The 15,204-nt window shown below is 40.2% G+C and overlaps 1 protein-coding gene across 5 annotated transcripts in view; it reads left to right on the forward strand.

Moving 5' to 3' along the window:
* Positions 1-15,204, forward strand: part of lama (lamina ancestor) — a 50,368-nt gene that overhangs the window by 6,503 nt on the left and 28,661 nt on the right. For 2 of the 5 annotated variants that reach the window (XM_069329878.1, XM_045751569.2), the window contains exons 2-4: positions 380-566; positions 4,863-4,976; positions 7,557-7,692. In XM_069329878.1, coding sequence (XP_069185979.1) covers positions 400-566; positions 4,863-4,976; positions 7,557-7,692 — 417 coding nt within the window. In that variant the 5' untranslated portion in view covers positions 380-399. Of the gene's footprint in view, positions 1-379; positions 567-4,862; positions 4,977-7,243; positions 7,339-7,556; positions 7,693-15,204 lie in introns of those variants that run through there. The other 3 variants (XM_045751571.2, XM_045751568.2, XM_045751572.2) reach the window with 2 other exon arrangements.

Raw genomic sequence — 15,204 nt, forward strand, 5'->3', positions numbered from 1 at the left:
TACTAAGTGAGGTAGCAGCAGACAAGGGGTTCTGTGGTGAGAAAATTGGGTACATCTTTGCTTTACCATTTAGTAAAGTATTAAGTAATTCTTTACCTTATTAGGAAGAGAGTTCAACATATTGGAGCCTATATTTGCATGGTATGTTGGCATATTTAGTTAGACTGGGAATGTCAAAGAAATTTGTTATTCTGGTGTAATGTGCACTGGTTTTATTGCATCCTTCTAAGAAGAGTTTCAAGTCAGGTATATATGTGTAAATGTAGAGTGAACAAGAATGTATGGAGTGCAGGGCTGAGGGAGATGAATAAAGGAACTGTATATATATTGTCTGAAGACATAATTTGTTATAGAATTGACAGTTCTCAATGTTTCCCAGCAGCAAGAAGCCTAGACACCATGCAGACTCTGACCTGGTTAACGTTGATGTTGGTGACCGTGTTTCAGCCAGCTTCATCAACTCTTGTCAGTGTTACCTTTGATGGTATACTGTATAGAGCCCATGATGGACTTGTTAAGAACTGGGTTGCTAGAGGCAATTTCACTGACAACATTCTTGTTGATGGGTATGTATGTATTTTTCAACTTTTTAGCATCAGGAATAATTTCCATGTCAGTGATTAGTAAGCCTCCATTTACCTGTCTAGTCATTAGATCTAGAACATATAGGCCTATTCTGTGTTCCTACCAAATACCTAATTCACTAGACCATTATAAATGTCTCTCACAAGGAAGAAGGATGTAAATTTCATACTTCTCCCTAGAAGTATGTAACACAACTGGAATGATAACTTAATTACACACCAGAAGATGAGGAGACGACGACGTTTCAGTCAGTCCTGGACCGTTATCAAGTCGATTGTGATGGGAGCGTTGGAGGCACGGGGCATTAACTAAGGCAAGAGAGAGAGAGAGAGGTGAGGAGCATGTAAGAGGAGGTAATTCCTAGAGGAAGGAAAGAACAAGAAGAAAGGGATGGATAGCAGTAATAATGGGGTGTAAGAAGGGTGTAATAAAGGGTATTAGAATGAGAACATAAGAATAAGAGGTGAAAGAAAAATATCTTTAGCTTTATGTCCTCTTGACATAAAGCTCGGCTTTCGAGAAACTAATACTCTTCTTAGTAATCTGATTCACACTGTTCCTCCTGCTTCTAATGCTGCTGATGTCTACTCTATTCCCTGTTAGTCTTGTCCTATCCAATACTTTGGGGAAACTGGCCATACACTAAATGACACACTTAAGGAACACAAAAGAAGTGTTAAGTCTGCAGACACAAATAATACTCTTCTGTCATGTTAGGGATACTAATCATCCTATTGATTGGTCTTCAAAAATAATCTTTCCTGTCTCTACTCTTCACAGATGTCATCATGTCGAATCAGCTCTGATACACAACATAACCAATATGAACCTTAGTCCTGGCCTTGTTGCTGTTGACTCTTCCCTTTCACAGTACATGCTCAAATGCTCTAATCTTTCTAACAAATGTGACCTGACATTAGCCTGCCCCCTCCCTCTTCTTTTTGTTTTCTTTATTCCTTTATTCTTATTATCCTTTTATTCATATCTTCCTTTTCTTACACCCTATTATTACTCCCATCTGTCTCTCTTCTTGTTCTTGCCTTCCTTTAGGAAATACCTCCTCTTACCTGCTCCTCACCTCTCTCTCTTGCCTTAGTTAATGCCCCCGTGCCTCCCGCACTCCTATCACAATCGACTTGATAATGGTCCAGGACAAACCGAAATGTCGTTGTCTCCTCATTTTCTGGTGTGTGGTTATCATATCTTTAGCCACGTTATTGTGACTCATCGCCAGCACAACTAGAATGTGTGGCATGATTCTTCTTAAGTGCTATGTTTCTAGGGGGGTAGCCCCTAGTGGCTCCTTGAATCTTTCTCGCTAAGATTGTTTCACGCAAATGGGTCACATCAGACACGAGCAGTCTGTCTGGCCTAATGGGGACCAGAGCCATAACCTGGCCCCCCCCCCCTCACCAAGGCACAGAACGTGAGTAGCAATTCATCATCAAACCAGAAAGCATCCAGAAAGTCAATGAAGCTTTACAGACAACTGGAGGGTTAACAATGAAGCCTCAACACTGCTAAATAATTCCACAGAAAATTTACACAGAACAAGAGAACATTAAAAATTAATGTGTCACTCTTAGTACTGAATGCTATGGGGAAAACTTACTAGCAGGATTTAATTATTTATTTATTCTTATTTATTTATTTATTTATTTATTAAATGTTTTATATTTAATTTACTATTACAGTACTGTACATTATTAATTTAGAGAGTGAACTGTATGGTTTTAATTTTATCCTACAAGTAGCCTCCTTCACATACTTAAGGGGGTCATTTATGTGCTTTACCAAATCAAAATTAATTGATTGATAAAATCTAATGATTAATCTACGATTACACGAATGGTTAATATAATGTGTTTAGCTAGGCTTAGCTGTATTTGTAGAATGCAGCCTGGTTCATTAATAATGGATGAGTCTAGATGACGTAAGCTCAGTCTCCTCATTGACCATGAGACTTATGGCATCGTCGCGAGTCATGTGATAACCAGTTAGCGTGCTGCCAGTATTTTCTTTTGTCACAATTTCACCTGCCAAACAGTTATATTGTAGAAATGCAACAACAAATATATGGCAGATATGACAATGGAATGGTTATTAGTTTATTAATAGACGCTTACCCATTCCGTGTGGTTTGTTCTGCAACGTAACCTGTTAAGATTAAATAAACATAAATGGTCAAACATTTAATACTTAAATACGGTATAGGTTAACCGGATACCGAAGCACTTCCCAATGGTTTAGCATAGTCGTGGCAATAATTAGCGACTCTGGCGTTGCACCGCAACGTGACTAGTGGGCGGCTTTGTTTATGTGCTCATGCAAGAGTGTTCGTTACTCAGGCCAGTCACGTGAATAATAGCTTCCTCCTTCCTCCCCGCTCAAATGACACGTCACTTGAGCAGTTCTGTTTCTGTCTTCTTGTCGACAACTGGAAGGAGGCCTTTATTTTATTCTTTAATTCCTAGACTGGTGTTTAAAGATTATTTATTAATATTTGCTGGTGAATAATTTGGTGACGTGGCAATATGTCTCATTTTCTGGTAGAGACACCAAAACACCATTTTCTTAGTAGCGTTAACTAATATTTTGTGCTAATTAGGTTTAGTATTTAACATAAAAAAGCATTTGCATATTATATTTGGGGTTAGTAAATGGTGTTGGAACATTCCGACAAATGCCTCTACCAGGTAGCCCGACTTCCACATGCAGCCATCTTCCTTGTTCAGTTCATTCGCTGACGTCCACTTGGACAGTGGTGTTGTGTGTTTTTCAGATACAGCAAACCACTGCTTCAAGCTAAGTGCTGGTCATTCAATATTTTAGTAATTGCTGTACCTAAGTGTAATTACAGGATGAGAGCTACACTTGTGGTGTCCCATCTTGCCAGGACTCTTTATCAAATAATGCTTTGAAACTGCTGGCAGTTTTGGCCTCCACCACCTTCTCATTTAACTTGTTGCAATCATCTACCACTCTGTGAAAGTGAATTTTCTTATAATTCTTCAGCAGCTTTGTTTAGTTAGTTTAAAACTATGACCTCTTGTTCTTGAAGTTCCAGGTCTTGGGAATTAATTCTTTCCTATCAATTTTGCCAATTCCCATTACTATTTTGTATGGAGTGATCATATTGCCTCTTTTTCTTATATCTTCTGGTTTTGGCATATTTAATGCCTCTAACCTCTCCTTGTAGCTCATGTCTTTCAGTTCCGGAAGTTAATTAGTTGCATGTATTTGCACCTTTTCCAGTTTGTTGATGTGCTTCTTATGGTATGGGCACCATACAAGCTCTGCATATTCCATCTTTGGTCTCACTAAGGTCGTGAACAGTTTTAGTATTTCACCATCCATGTGTTTAAAAGCAATTATGAAATTGGAAAGCATAGCATAGGTTCCTCGCACAATGTTCTTTAATGCACAATAAATGAACTAAACTAACTATTGTACTATACTGTGGTCCTCAGGTGATAGTTTTCTATCTAGAACCACCCCTAAATCTCTTTTTGTTATCAAAAATTTGTATAGCTTTTTCACATAATTTGTAGGTTGTTTGTGGTATGTTTTCTCCTATTCCACATTCCATAAAACGTCATTTATTCACATTAAATTACAGTACTCTTTGTCGTATAATACTTTGAAGCTACTGATGGTTTTGGCCTCCACCACCACCACCTCACTTAGCCTGTTCCAACCATCTACCCCACTGTTTGCAAAGAAAACTTTTAAATAATTTTTTGGCACCTTTGTTTCCTTAGCTTGAATCTATGTCCTCTTGTTCATAAAGTTGCTGGTTTCAGGAATTCCTATTTGTTAATTTGGTCGATTCCTGTTAATATTTTGTAAGTAGTGATCATCTATTTGATACTTGTCCATTTTTCTTTGGTTGATTGGATAGTTTTAATACAAAATTTAGTAGTTCTTATTTAGAGATTAATTATTATCATGATCATTTGGAAAATGCCCTATTGCTGCATCAATTTGCTTTGTCATTGTCGAGGTCCCCCGAGGTCAATGACTGGCCAATTCCAGCGTGCAACCCGCAACACCAGCCTCAATTCCAGGTTACTATTTACTGCTAGGTGATCAGATGCATCAGGTGCAAGGAAACATGCCCAAACATCTCTTCCTACACAGGAATGGGACCCAAAACCATTCAGTTGTGAGCCAGCTGTGTTGAAGTTGAATATACATTTATATTATTCGTTATTTAATATACAGTATTCAAACTTAATTGGAAAGCAAAGAGTATTATGAATGCAAATACTTTTCAGATGGAGTTACCTTGAGCTAGAAACTAATCCTGGATTCCCTGATGCTGTTCAAGCATATGCTGCAGGCTTTGCCGAAGGAGTAGCTACTCATGATTTGATCTACAAATCATACAGGTAAAATGCACTAATATAAATACAGAATAGTAATTTTGTTAAATGACAAAAGTTTTCTTGATCTGTTCATGTATTATATTGTGTGCACATTTTGTAGGCATTGTTCATAAAAGGAAAAACATTTACTGTATGTAGAAAAAAGCATTGGTCGAAGGTCAGTAGACACCCCAAGGTAATAAATAATACTATATATGTGTTGATAAATCAAGTTTTGGAACATTTAGTTACCACTTTATATTCGAAGAGCAAGAAAGATATTCCATAACTCGGTCATCATGTTAATTAGGTGAATAAAATATCTCTGTGGGGAGTCCCGCGTTCTCACAAGCACAAAACAACTCCCCTAGAAAGCAAACAAGGAAGGGAAAGCCAGCCTGGGTAAGCCAGGGCGACCCCAGTCAGTTTTTTGACTAATGTAGTCGTATCGAGTGGTTGTTGTTGCTCTGGCTCCGTGTTCCTGTTTTCTTTGGTGTTTTCACCCTTGCGGTGGTGTTATAAAATGGACGTGCGCGTGTTATCAGGAGTTTCGAGTACTTGAGCAGCATGCGCTGAGGGCCATCTTCCCTAGTGCTCTGTAAGTACTGCCCTTGCGTCTCAGGGTTATTTTCCCTGGGGCATTCAAGGATCACACCCCGTTAGAGAACTTCTTCGCTCTTGGGGTGTGTCAGAGGCCTTGGGGCTTTCTGCCTTGCCCTGAGTAGGGGTGTATTTATTGGCTGGTGGGGCGCACTGCAGCTGACACAGCTTGCTTTTCAGCTGTCGACGGTGAGCCAATGTTTCTCTCTGACTGCTTGTTTGCTGTTGGGAAGTTTTTTGGGTTTTATTTTGCTATTACTTTTCCAGGGTGTTTTTTGGTGGAAGAGTTCAGTTTCCACCTGATAAGGCTTTGACTAGGGTGTGATGGTGGTTCTCCTCTATTGCCCCCTCAGGCTTTTCTCCAGCTGCTTGAGGTCGCATTACCTGCATTGACAGGGTTTACTGGCTTAGCTGGCCCCAATGTCTGGGCTTACTGTAGGGCTTATTCACCCTACAGGCCCTGGAAAACCCCCAGCAGGCTTGGTCGTACAATAGTTCAGGACCCTGACAGCTGAGTGGACAGCGCTTCGGATTCGTAGTCCTGAGGTTCTGAATTCGATCCCTGGTGGAGGCAAAAACAAATGGGCAGAGTTTCTTTCACCCTGATGCCCTGTTACCTAGTAGTAAATAGGTTCCAGAGAGTTAGACAGCTGCTACGGGCTGATTCCTGGGGGTGTATAACAAAAAGGAGGCTTGGTCGCGGACCGGGTCGCAGGGATGCTAAGCCCCGAAATCATCTCAAGATAACTTCAAGAATGGTACCACTTCTGAGTCTGCTCTCGCCTTGGGCGACTTCATAGATTGCTCGTCGTCCCTGCTTCTGGGTGACGATCATCCATTCTGCCTCCGCCTTGCTACTTGTTGGGTCTGCCCTGCCTACAATCCTGCCCAGTGGTAGCAGACAATGATTAAAATTCACTGACAATTTTATCCTTGTGCCACTGCTCTCTGTACATCATTAGAGGGGGGCAGGTTCTGGCTCCTTGTTCCCAGTGGGCCTAAAACTACTCAGAGACTGATGGCACCTAGCAGTTTGGCACTAGATCAGCATTGTAACTTCAGGATGCCACTGGGGATTTTTTGCTTGGGATTGTTGTGTGGGCACTGTTTTTGTGTTCACTGTGTTCCTGGTTCCTTGTCTCAATGTCTGGCTTTCTTGATGGCATTGCTGGGAGAGTTTATCTACTTGCTCTCTGCCTGTTGCTGCTTACCACCTTGTTCACGGTAACTGTTCAGGTTCTTTTCTTCTGGTTGTGCTTTCCTCCGATCATGGTCTACTCTATTGCTATTTTCCTCTTCGTGGGGAAATAGCTTCGGGAGATACATCCTGTAGGGATTCCTTCCAGAAATGCATTACTGAAGGTAATGAAAATGCTGCTTTCTTGTGGGTCTCCTCTGCATCTCCACATTTCCACCCTTTTCTTCTCTCCAGGGTGTTCAGGGAGTCGTCTTGCTTGGGTGGTGCATGAATGACTAGGGTAGCTGTCCTGGGGCTGCCATGGCTGCCAGCTGGTGACAGGGGTGTGAAACTAACTAGAGGTAGGTCCTCTAGTTAAGTTTGTATATAGTTTGAATCAGGAATGCAAATGCTGTCCAAGCAGTTGCTTGTTTTGATGCGCTCTGCTTTCTAGTGGCCTTTTACTTTGTTTATAATCTTTATCTAATATACCCACTTCCTTTTGCCTTTTCAGTACATAGGGGCCAGATTCTGGTTCTGGTCTTCAGTAGGATGTGCTTGTGATCCGATAATGCCTGGTGTGGTACCTAGGTTCCTGGAGGAATCCAGGTGGGTAGATACAGAAGGACACTACCAAAAGGAGTTTGGTGTCTCCACAAATTCACAAGTTTCATTACATTCACCACTGGAGTTTTGGTCATATAGTTTGTTCTGTAAGTGAATATAAATTTTGGAAGGTCATATTATTTTAAGAGATATTTATATTGCACTGACTACCTGCCTTTGGTTATTACAATTAACCATTACCTTTAAACTATTATTTACAGGAATACTTTGGAAGGGATTTGTGAATGGAAATCAGAGGAGTTTTGTGAAAGGTTGCGCACATACCTCACTGAGAATACACAATGGATGAAGTCTATGATAGCTCTGAAGAACAAGAGCTGTCCAGTTTGGCATAATGTAAGTACCTTGTATGGCATTACGAGTCACAATCTGCAATTCTCTCTAGCAAAATGAAACTATGATTGGAGAAATAAAGAAATTAATTTACTCAAGGTATTTCTTCCTTGGGGAAACCAATGCTGGTTCATTTAACAAGTACATATTCTTGTGCCGCTCTCCTTCACGTACTCAGATATTCAATAACTAGAGAATGAAGCATATCCCAGATGTAAATCAATGATTACTATCACTTAGTGTTACTCATGACTTACTTATGAGAACAGAAATTACTTTTCACTCTGTGATAATTGGGCAGTATGAGGTTATGTTGCCTAGATTTGGTCGAGCTGTTTCTTTATATATGTAGATGGAACTTATTTGAAAGACCTATATAAATCACAGCCAATTCATTGCCAATTCATTTTGGGTTTCATTCAAACTGTCAGGCTCATGGTAACCCCTCCCACATAACAAAAAATGGTTTTGCATAAGCCTTGTGGTAACCCATTACCCCCCCTCCCTCCCTCCCTTTGGAAAAACAACCACAGGGGGACTCCAGTCCCTTCCTAGATGAATGACTCGCCACAGGTCTCCCCCTGAGCAAAGTGAAGTAGAATGAAACATTCAGATGATGGCCCTCTGTCTGGATGTCATACCTGTCATCCTCTCAGCTCACTAGAGCAGGAAACAGGTCACCTGCAACTCTTCCCAGTGGGGTACAGGAGCTTCCTCACTCGGTGCTCACAGTATAATTTAACCACTGACAAAATCAGTTTTTTTTTTTTAATTAAGTCACCAATATCTGTGGGCAACCCGTTCTCGCACTTACTTATAGTCAATATTGGCTTATTTAATAAGTGCATATGTGACATACTAATTGATTGTAAATATTTTAGTTTACCTTGAAAAGCTTCATAGAAAACACCGACCTCACCTAACCTTCTTAGTATGTTAAGATAAGCATCTTATTGCTTCTTATTTACAATTACAGTGGTACCTCGGAATGCGAGTGTCCCTGTACAGTATGCGAGTTTTTCGGAAGACGAGCAGGAATTCCTCGAAAAATATGTCTCGGAACGCGAGGGTTACCTCGGGACGCGAGTTTGTTGATACGCGTACAGGCCGACCTAGTGCGTGGTGGTTCGGCGATCGTCGCCCCTCCACCCCGCCGCCCCTCAGTTTATCATTGTCTCGCGCTCAGTGACTACCCCCACATCAATTCTTCTCGCGGATTTTCAGTGTTTTGTTGGATTTTTGGTGATTTGTCTATACAATTTGTTATTATATATCTCACCATGGGTCCCAAGAAAGCCAGTGGTAAGGATAAAGGCCAGAAAGCCCATGTGAGGATGACAATAGAGGAGAAACAAGAGATCATTCGGAAGCATGAGAACGGTACACGTGTTGTTGAACTTTGTAGGCAGTACAACAAAGCCACATCAACAATATGCACTATACTTAAGAAGAAAAATGAGATTATGAGTGCTAAAGTGGCAAAAGGAGTAAGAACAATAACGAAACAAAGACCACAAATACTTGAAGAAGTGGAAAAGTTGTTATTAATTTGGATACACGACAAGGAGTTAAGGGGTGATAGTGTTTCGGAGACCATTATTTGTGAGAAAGCCAGGGTGTTGCACGAAGACCTTCTAAAGAATACCCCTGCAACGAGAGATGCAGATACGAAAGAGTTTAAGGCAAGCAGGGGCTGGTTTGAAAAATTTAGAAGGAGAAGTGGTATCCATAGTGTTACAAGGCATGGGGAGGCAGCCAGCTCAGACAAACCAGCCGCTGGACGATTTATTGACGAATTTAAAGAGTTTGCAGAGGCTGAGGGATACCTACCGCAACAAGTGTTTAATTGTGACGAAACAGGACTGTTTTGGAAAAGAATGCCTAAGAGGACATACATTACCAAGGAGGAAAAATCCTTGCCTGGACACAAGCCTATGAAAGATAGGTTTACGCTTGTGCTGTGTTCAAATGCGAGTGGCGATTTGAAAATTAAACCCTTGCTAGTGTATCATTCTGAAAATCCAAGGGTTTTCAAACAGTATAAAGTGCAGAAAACCCATTTGTGTGTGATGTGGAAGTCTAATAAAAAAGCATGGGTGACTAGGCTTATTTTTTCGGAGTGAGTGAATGAAGTGCTGTGCCCTGCCATAGTAAAATATCTGCAGGAGAAACATTTGCCACTCAAGACCCTGCTTCTCCTCGACAATGCTCCTGCTCATCCTCCAGGCTTGGAAGATGATTTGTTGCCCAGATACAATAAATTCCTCACAGTTAAATTCCTTCCTCCTAACACCACTCCTCTAATTCAGCCTATGGACCAGAAAATCATAGCGAATTTTAAGAAACTTTATGAAAGGGCACTTTTCCGGAAATGTTTTGAAGTGACTGAAGCCACAAACCTCACCCTCAAAGAGTTCTGGAAACAGCATTTTAACATTTGTAGTGCTTTAAAACTCGTTGACAAAGCCTGGCAAGAAGTGACTCAAAGAACCCTGATCTCTGGCTGGAGAAAATTGTGGCCTGAATGTGTGAGAGAACTAGACTTTGAGGGGTTTGAGCCTATAAATGATGCGCCTATTTGTTGAGGAAATTGTTAGTCTAGGCCAGCAAATGGGCTTGGAATTGGATGGTGATGATGTGGAGGAGTTGGTGGAAGAACACAACGAAGAACTGACCACCAAAGAACTCCTAGCCCTTCAACAGGAACAGCAAGCCAATGCAGCAGCGGATGATTCTGCAGTGGAGGAGGAGGTGGCAGCAGCAGCAGCGAATGTCCCTTCTGCAGTAATTAAGAAGGTGTGTCAGATGTGGGAAGAGATTCAAACAATTGTTGAAAAGACTCACCCAGAGAAAGCTGTAGTAGGCCGTTGTCTTAATCTTTTCAATGACAATGGAATGCCTTACTACAGAGAGAGCTTGCGAAGAAGGGAAAAGCAAGCTTCCATGGACAGATTTGTGGTGAGGAAATCGAGCAGTGAGCCTCAACCAGGACCTAGTGGCACTCAGATAAAACGTCCCAGGGAGAGCACACCAGAAAGGTTCTCACTGCCTGATGTGATAATGGAAGGGGACTCCCCTTCCAAACAGTAACTCCTCTCCTCCTTCCCCCTCCTCACCATCTTCCATACGCCTACAGCATTCAACAGAAGGTAAGTAATAACTGGAACATAGTTTTGTAGGTTTATTTAGATGAATTAGGTATAAAAATTTAGTTTGATGTGGGGTTTTTGGGGTAGTCAGGAACGGATTAATTCATTTCCCTTTATTTCTTATGGGGAAATTAGCTTCGGAATGCGAGTTTTCGGAATACGAGGCGTCTCCAGGAACCAATTAAACTCTTAAACTGAGGTATGCCTGTATTACTTAACCTATCAATGGTATAGGTTAAGTAATAACTGTAAATAAGATGTTTATCTTAACATACTAAGAAGGTTAAGTGAAGTCAATGTTTTCTATGAAGCTTTTCAAGGTAAACTAAAATATTCACACTCAATTAGTATGTCACTTATGCACTTATTAAATAAGCCAATATTGACTGTAAGCAAGTGCGAGAACGGGTTGCTGTGGGGAGGCTAATGCTTAACACTTACATTGCTACCTCTTTTATGAGACCCCATGGATCGGTGTCGACAGCAATGCCATGGAATCTGCAATCAGAATGATAAACTGATAATTACTAATGCCTACAATCCACCAGCAAGCAACACTTGGTCTAAAGAGCTGCTAGATGATAAAAGAGAGGGTTTTATAATGATCATGAGAGAGATTATTGTAAAAGCATATAAAGATAAATCATGACTTGAATTTGGTGACTTAAATTTGAAATTGATAGACTGTGAAACCTATGAAGCAAAAACAAAGAACTTTTGGTCTGGCCAATTCATGTACCTCATCTTGGAGTCTTTCTTGTATTATCATGTAAAACAGAATACAATGATGATAAAAAGGGATGCTCTGTTATTGTTGGATTTGGTATTTACCAGGAAAGAGGAGATATTTGACATTCAGCACCTTCCTCCATTGAGCACTAGTGATTATGTTGCTTTGGAAATAAAATTATGTTGGTTATTTTCAAATAAGCGTTATAATTTAGAAGGGATTAGTGAAAGAAAATAGTGGAAAATCTTGATTTCAAAAGAGGATAATATGGGGAACTTAGCAAGTACTTTAACAACTGCACTACTGTCTCCACTCGATCATCCGGACTATATGGGAAGGACCCCCAGCCGGATTATCACATTTTTCGGATAATGGTACTTTTTCACCTATGAGTCCAAAAGTGACCATTTCCAACTATTTTTATACTACAAACAACATAATTTGAATTGCCTTGCCACATACAATTATTAAATATTCAACTAGAAACCTCAACTTACCTTGTTGGTGTTCGTCTTCTTGATTGATGCCACACATCTTGAAGTTAAAAATTCTTAACAATTTACGTAACCTATACTAACACAACACTAAAATTAACACTTAAAATTACTGTACAGTTCATTAAGCTAAGTTAGTTTTGACTGCCAGCTGCTGAAGCCTCACTGGTTGAGGGCATTTGGGTTGCCTGTGAGGCCTCACTTGTTGAAGGCGCTTGCTTGCACCTCACTTGTTGAAGCGTTGCATGCCCTCACTTGTTGAAGGCGCTTGCTTGCGCCTCACTTGTTGAAGGAGCTTGGCTTGCCTGTGGCGCCTCACTTGTTGAAGGCGCTTGGCTGCCTGTGACGCCTCACTGGTTGAACAACACGTAACTTGTCTTTAATTGCTAGGACAATCTTCTTCCTCTTAACACTTCCAGAACGATTGATGCTGCTACCAGACATATTCTTGGCCAAAAATGTTCAAAATTACTATGAAAATTAAGAAAGTTATTTAAAAAAATATTTCACTAATGGCGCAACACTGTGAGGCCGCACTGGTTGAGGTGTATAACAGTAACTTGTCTTTAATTGTTAGGACAACTTTCTTCCTCTTAACACCTCCAGAATGATTGATGCTGCTACCAGACATAGTCTTGGCCAAAAATGTTCAAAGTTACTATGAAAATAAAAAAGTTATTTAAAAAAATATTTCACTAATGGCGCAGCACTGTGTATAACACGAGGGACGGACGCACATGGGTTGACCAGGTCCACTTGGGGTGGGGCAGCTATAGCACGTTAAGTAGGCCGCCAGGAGGAAAAAAATTCACAATATTTTTTAAGGAAACTTCAGCCTGTGCACAATGCTTTTAGGAAACTTATTTATTTGTTATTACATAATTACTAGTACTTATTTCATTTGTTTTTGGCTATGATTAATTGTTCTAAAATTAATGGTAATTCCTGTACCCAGGTGGTCCCTCCTGACGCACCCCTCCCACCCTCCCAACACCACCCACCCACCCCACCCCCCTCCTCCACCATGCGTCTAGAGCCACAGACGGGATTAATACGGTATGGCCGTATTTTCATCCGGCCAAACTAGCTTTTATCCGGTTCCTGTGGCCATTTTGGCCGGATATTGTGATAACTTTATCCGATAACGATTTTGGCCATATAAGGGCGTTTTCCGGATGTTTGAATCCCGGATAATCGAGGGGTTACAGTACTCTGCATTAAAATATGACACCCCTGTGGTGTGCCAAAAATAAATTCTTTCCAAAAAATTATTTTCTCTTATATTGTTAAAATGCAGTCTCTGATCATGGGAAACTAAAAAAAAAAAAATAATAATGTGTATGACATACTTTAGCGTGATGGAGCTGGGAAGTTGAGCATATTATGGGCGCTAAGCGATGGAGCGCCCGAGGTCACAAGACCCCGCCATCCTGTGGCGCGGCAGTTGCCGCAAATATATTGTTTCACAATTATTTTGATGTTTATCATTCATTTCTTTTCTGTTTTTTTGCTGTAATATTATTCAAAAGTGTATAATTTGTGGAATTTTTATAGTTCAATATGTGAAACATCGCTATGTTCAAAATTAGGGGCTCATATATGTGAAATATATCTTATATTCTACGATAAATCAAAACAGTGTTTTTGCTGTTATTACACTTTATACACAAATTGTATATACCTATCAACATATGTGTTCACCATAACGAACCACTGTTGGTATGGTGAGGCCAAAAAACAAGAATGGGCTGCCACACCAAACTAGCCCTCCCTCACTCCTTCAACACCTAACTCACCAACATTACTCCCACAATACTGTGGTGTTATTACACTATATACACACATTATATATAAGTATCTACATGTTTTATTCACCATAACTGTACAACTAAGCTGGTATGGTGTCCTAACAGCATAGTGGCCACTACATGACGTCACACAGTAGCCAGCAGGCGGCAGCCTCACTCACTCCCTCACCAAAATGGCTCCTCCCAACAAACTCCTTTTGCTGTTATTACACTCTATTCACATGTTATATATAAGTACTGTATCTACATTTGTGTTCACCATAGTGAACCACAAAGCTGGTATGGTGATTCCATACAGTGACATGTTGCCACACACCAGCAAGCAGATGACACTATCTTGACCCTCCTTCCCTTACCAAGATTACTCCTCCCATCACACTACGCACATCACTAGTTCTCACTACAATCCTGCTATTATCAGAATCCTAGTCACTAAATCATTAAGTGAATAATTTTCCATATCTTTATTTTGTAAAGGAACATGAGAAGTCGTTTGAAGAATTTTAAATGGACGAAATATTGGCAGTGTGCTGTGGCTAGCGCTGTGAACATCTTGAACAGCATTTATTCACTGATACCTGAACACTGTACACAGTCTTTATCACAGTCAGTAATACTATCATGGCTAAATAATACTGTAGTACTATCATGGCTAAATAATACCAGATACATACATATTTTAACATTTTTAGGCGATGCTGTAGTCACAAGCTGAACAGTAGTGCTGTTAGCTCATGCTGCATATGTGCCAGCCTTGGCTGCTTACTCAGTACTGAGGCTCTCACACCGGAGAATGTTGCCCACAATTTTTTTTTAAATGGCATCTGTTTTGGAGAGCCCTGAGTTAATACCTTAGCACTACTAAGCACTTCTTAGCTACTTAATACTTAGCACTACATTATTTACTTAAAATTATCTGTACCTGAAAAGTAAAGCTATAAAGTACTTGTAAACATTTTTTGTGAATTTTACTGTGAATTATCTACTTAAAATTATCTGTTAGTTTAAGGACTTGCCCAAAACACAATGTGTGCTAGTGGCTTTACAAGAATGTAAAATCAACTTAATTTCTATGTTCTCTCTTAACCCCCCATGTACCTTCATGTATATAAATAAATAAATAAATAAATAAAAAACTAAGTTAAGGTACATTTGATAATCAGTAATTAATATTACTAATATTAGATCAAATGAAACCATTGATGCAACAGGCTGGTGCATGCAAAAGCTCACCCTGGTGGCGCCAAGAAGAGTCGTCCAGGGGGTGGCAGTTTACCCATAGTAAACTCTATATAAACTATCAATAACATTATACTGTAGGTATTTTTCACAAA

This window comes from Procambarus clarkii, chromosome 23 (genome assembly GCF_040958095.1).
Source record: "Procambarus clarkii isolate CNS0578487 chromosome 23, FALCON_Pclarkii_2.0, whole genome shotgun sequence".
In the NCBI taxonomy this organism is placed as follows: domain Eukaryota; kingdom Metazoa; phylum Arthropoda; class Malacostraca; order Decapoda; family Cambaridae; genus Procambarus; species Procambarus clarkii.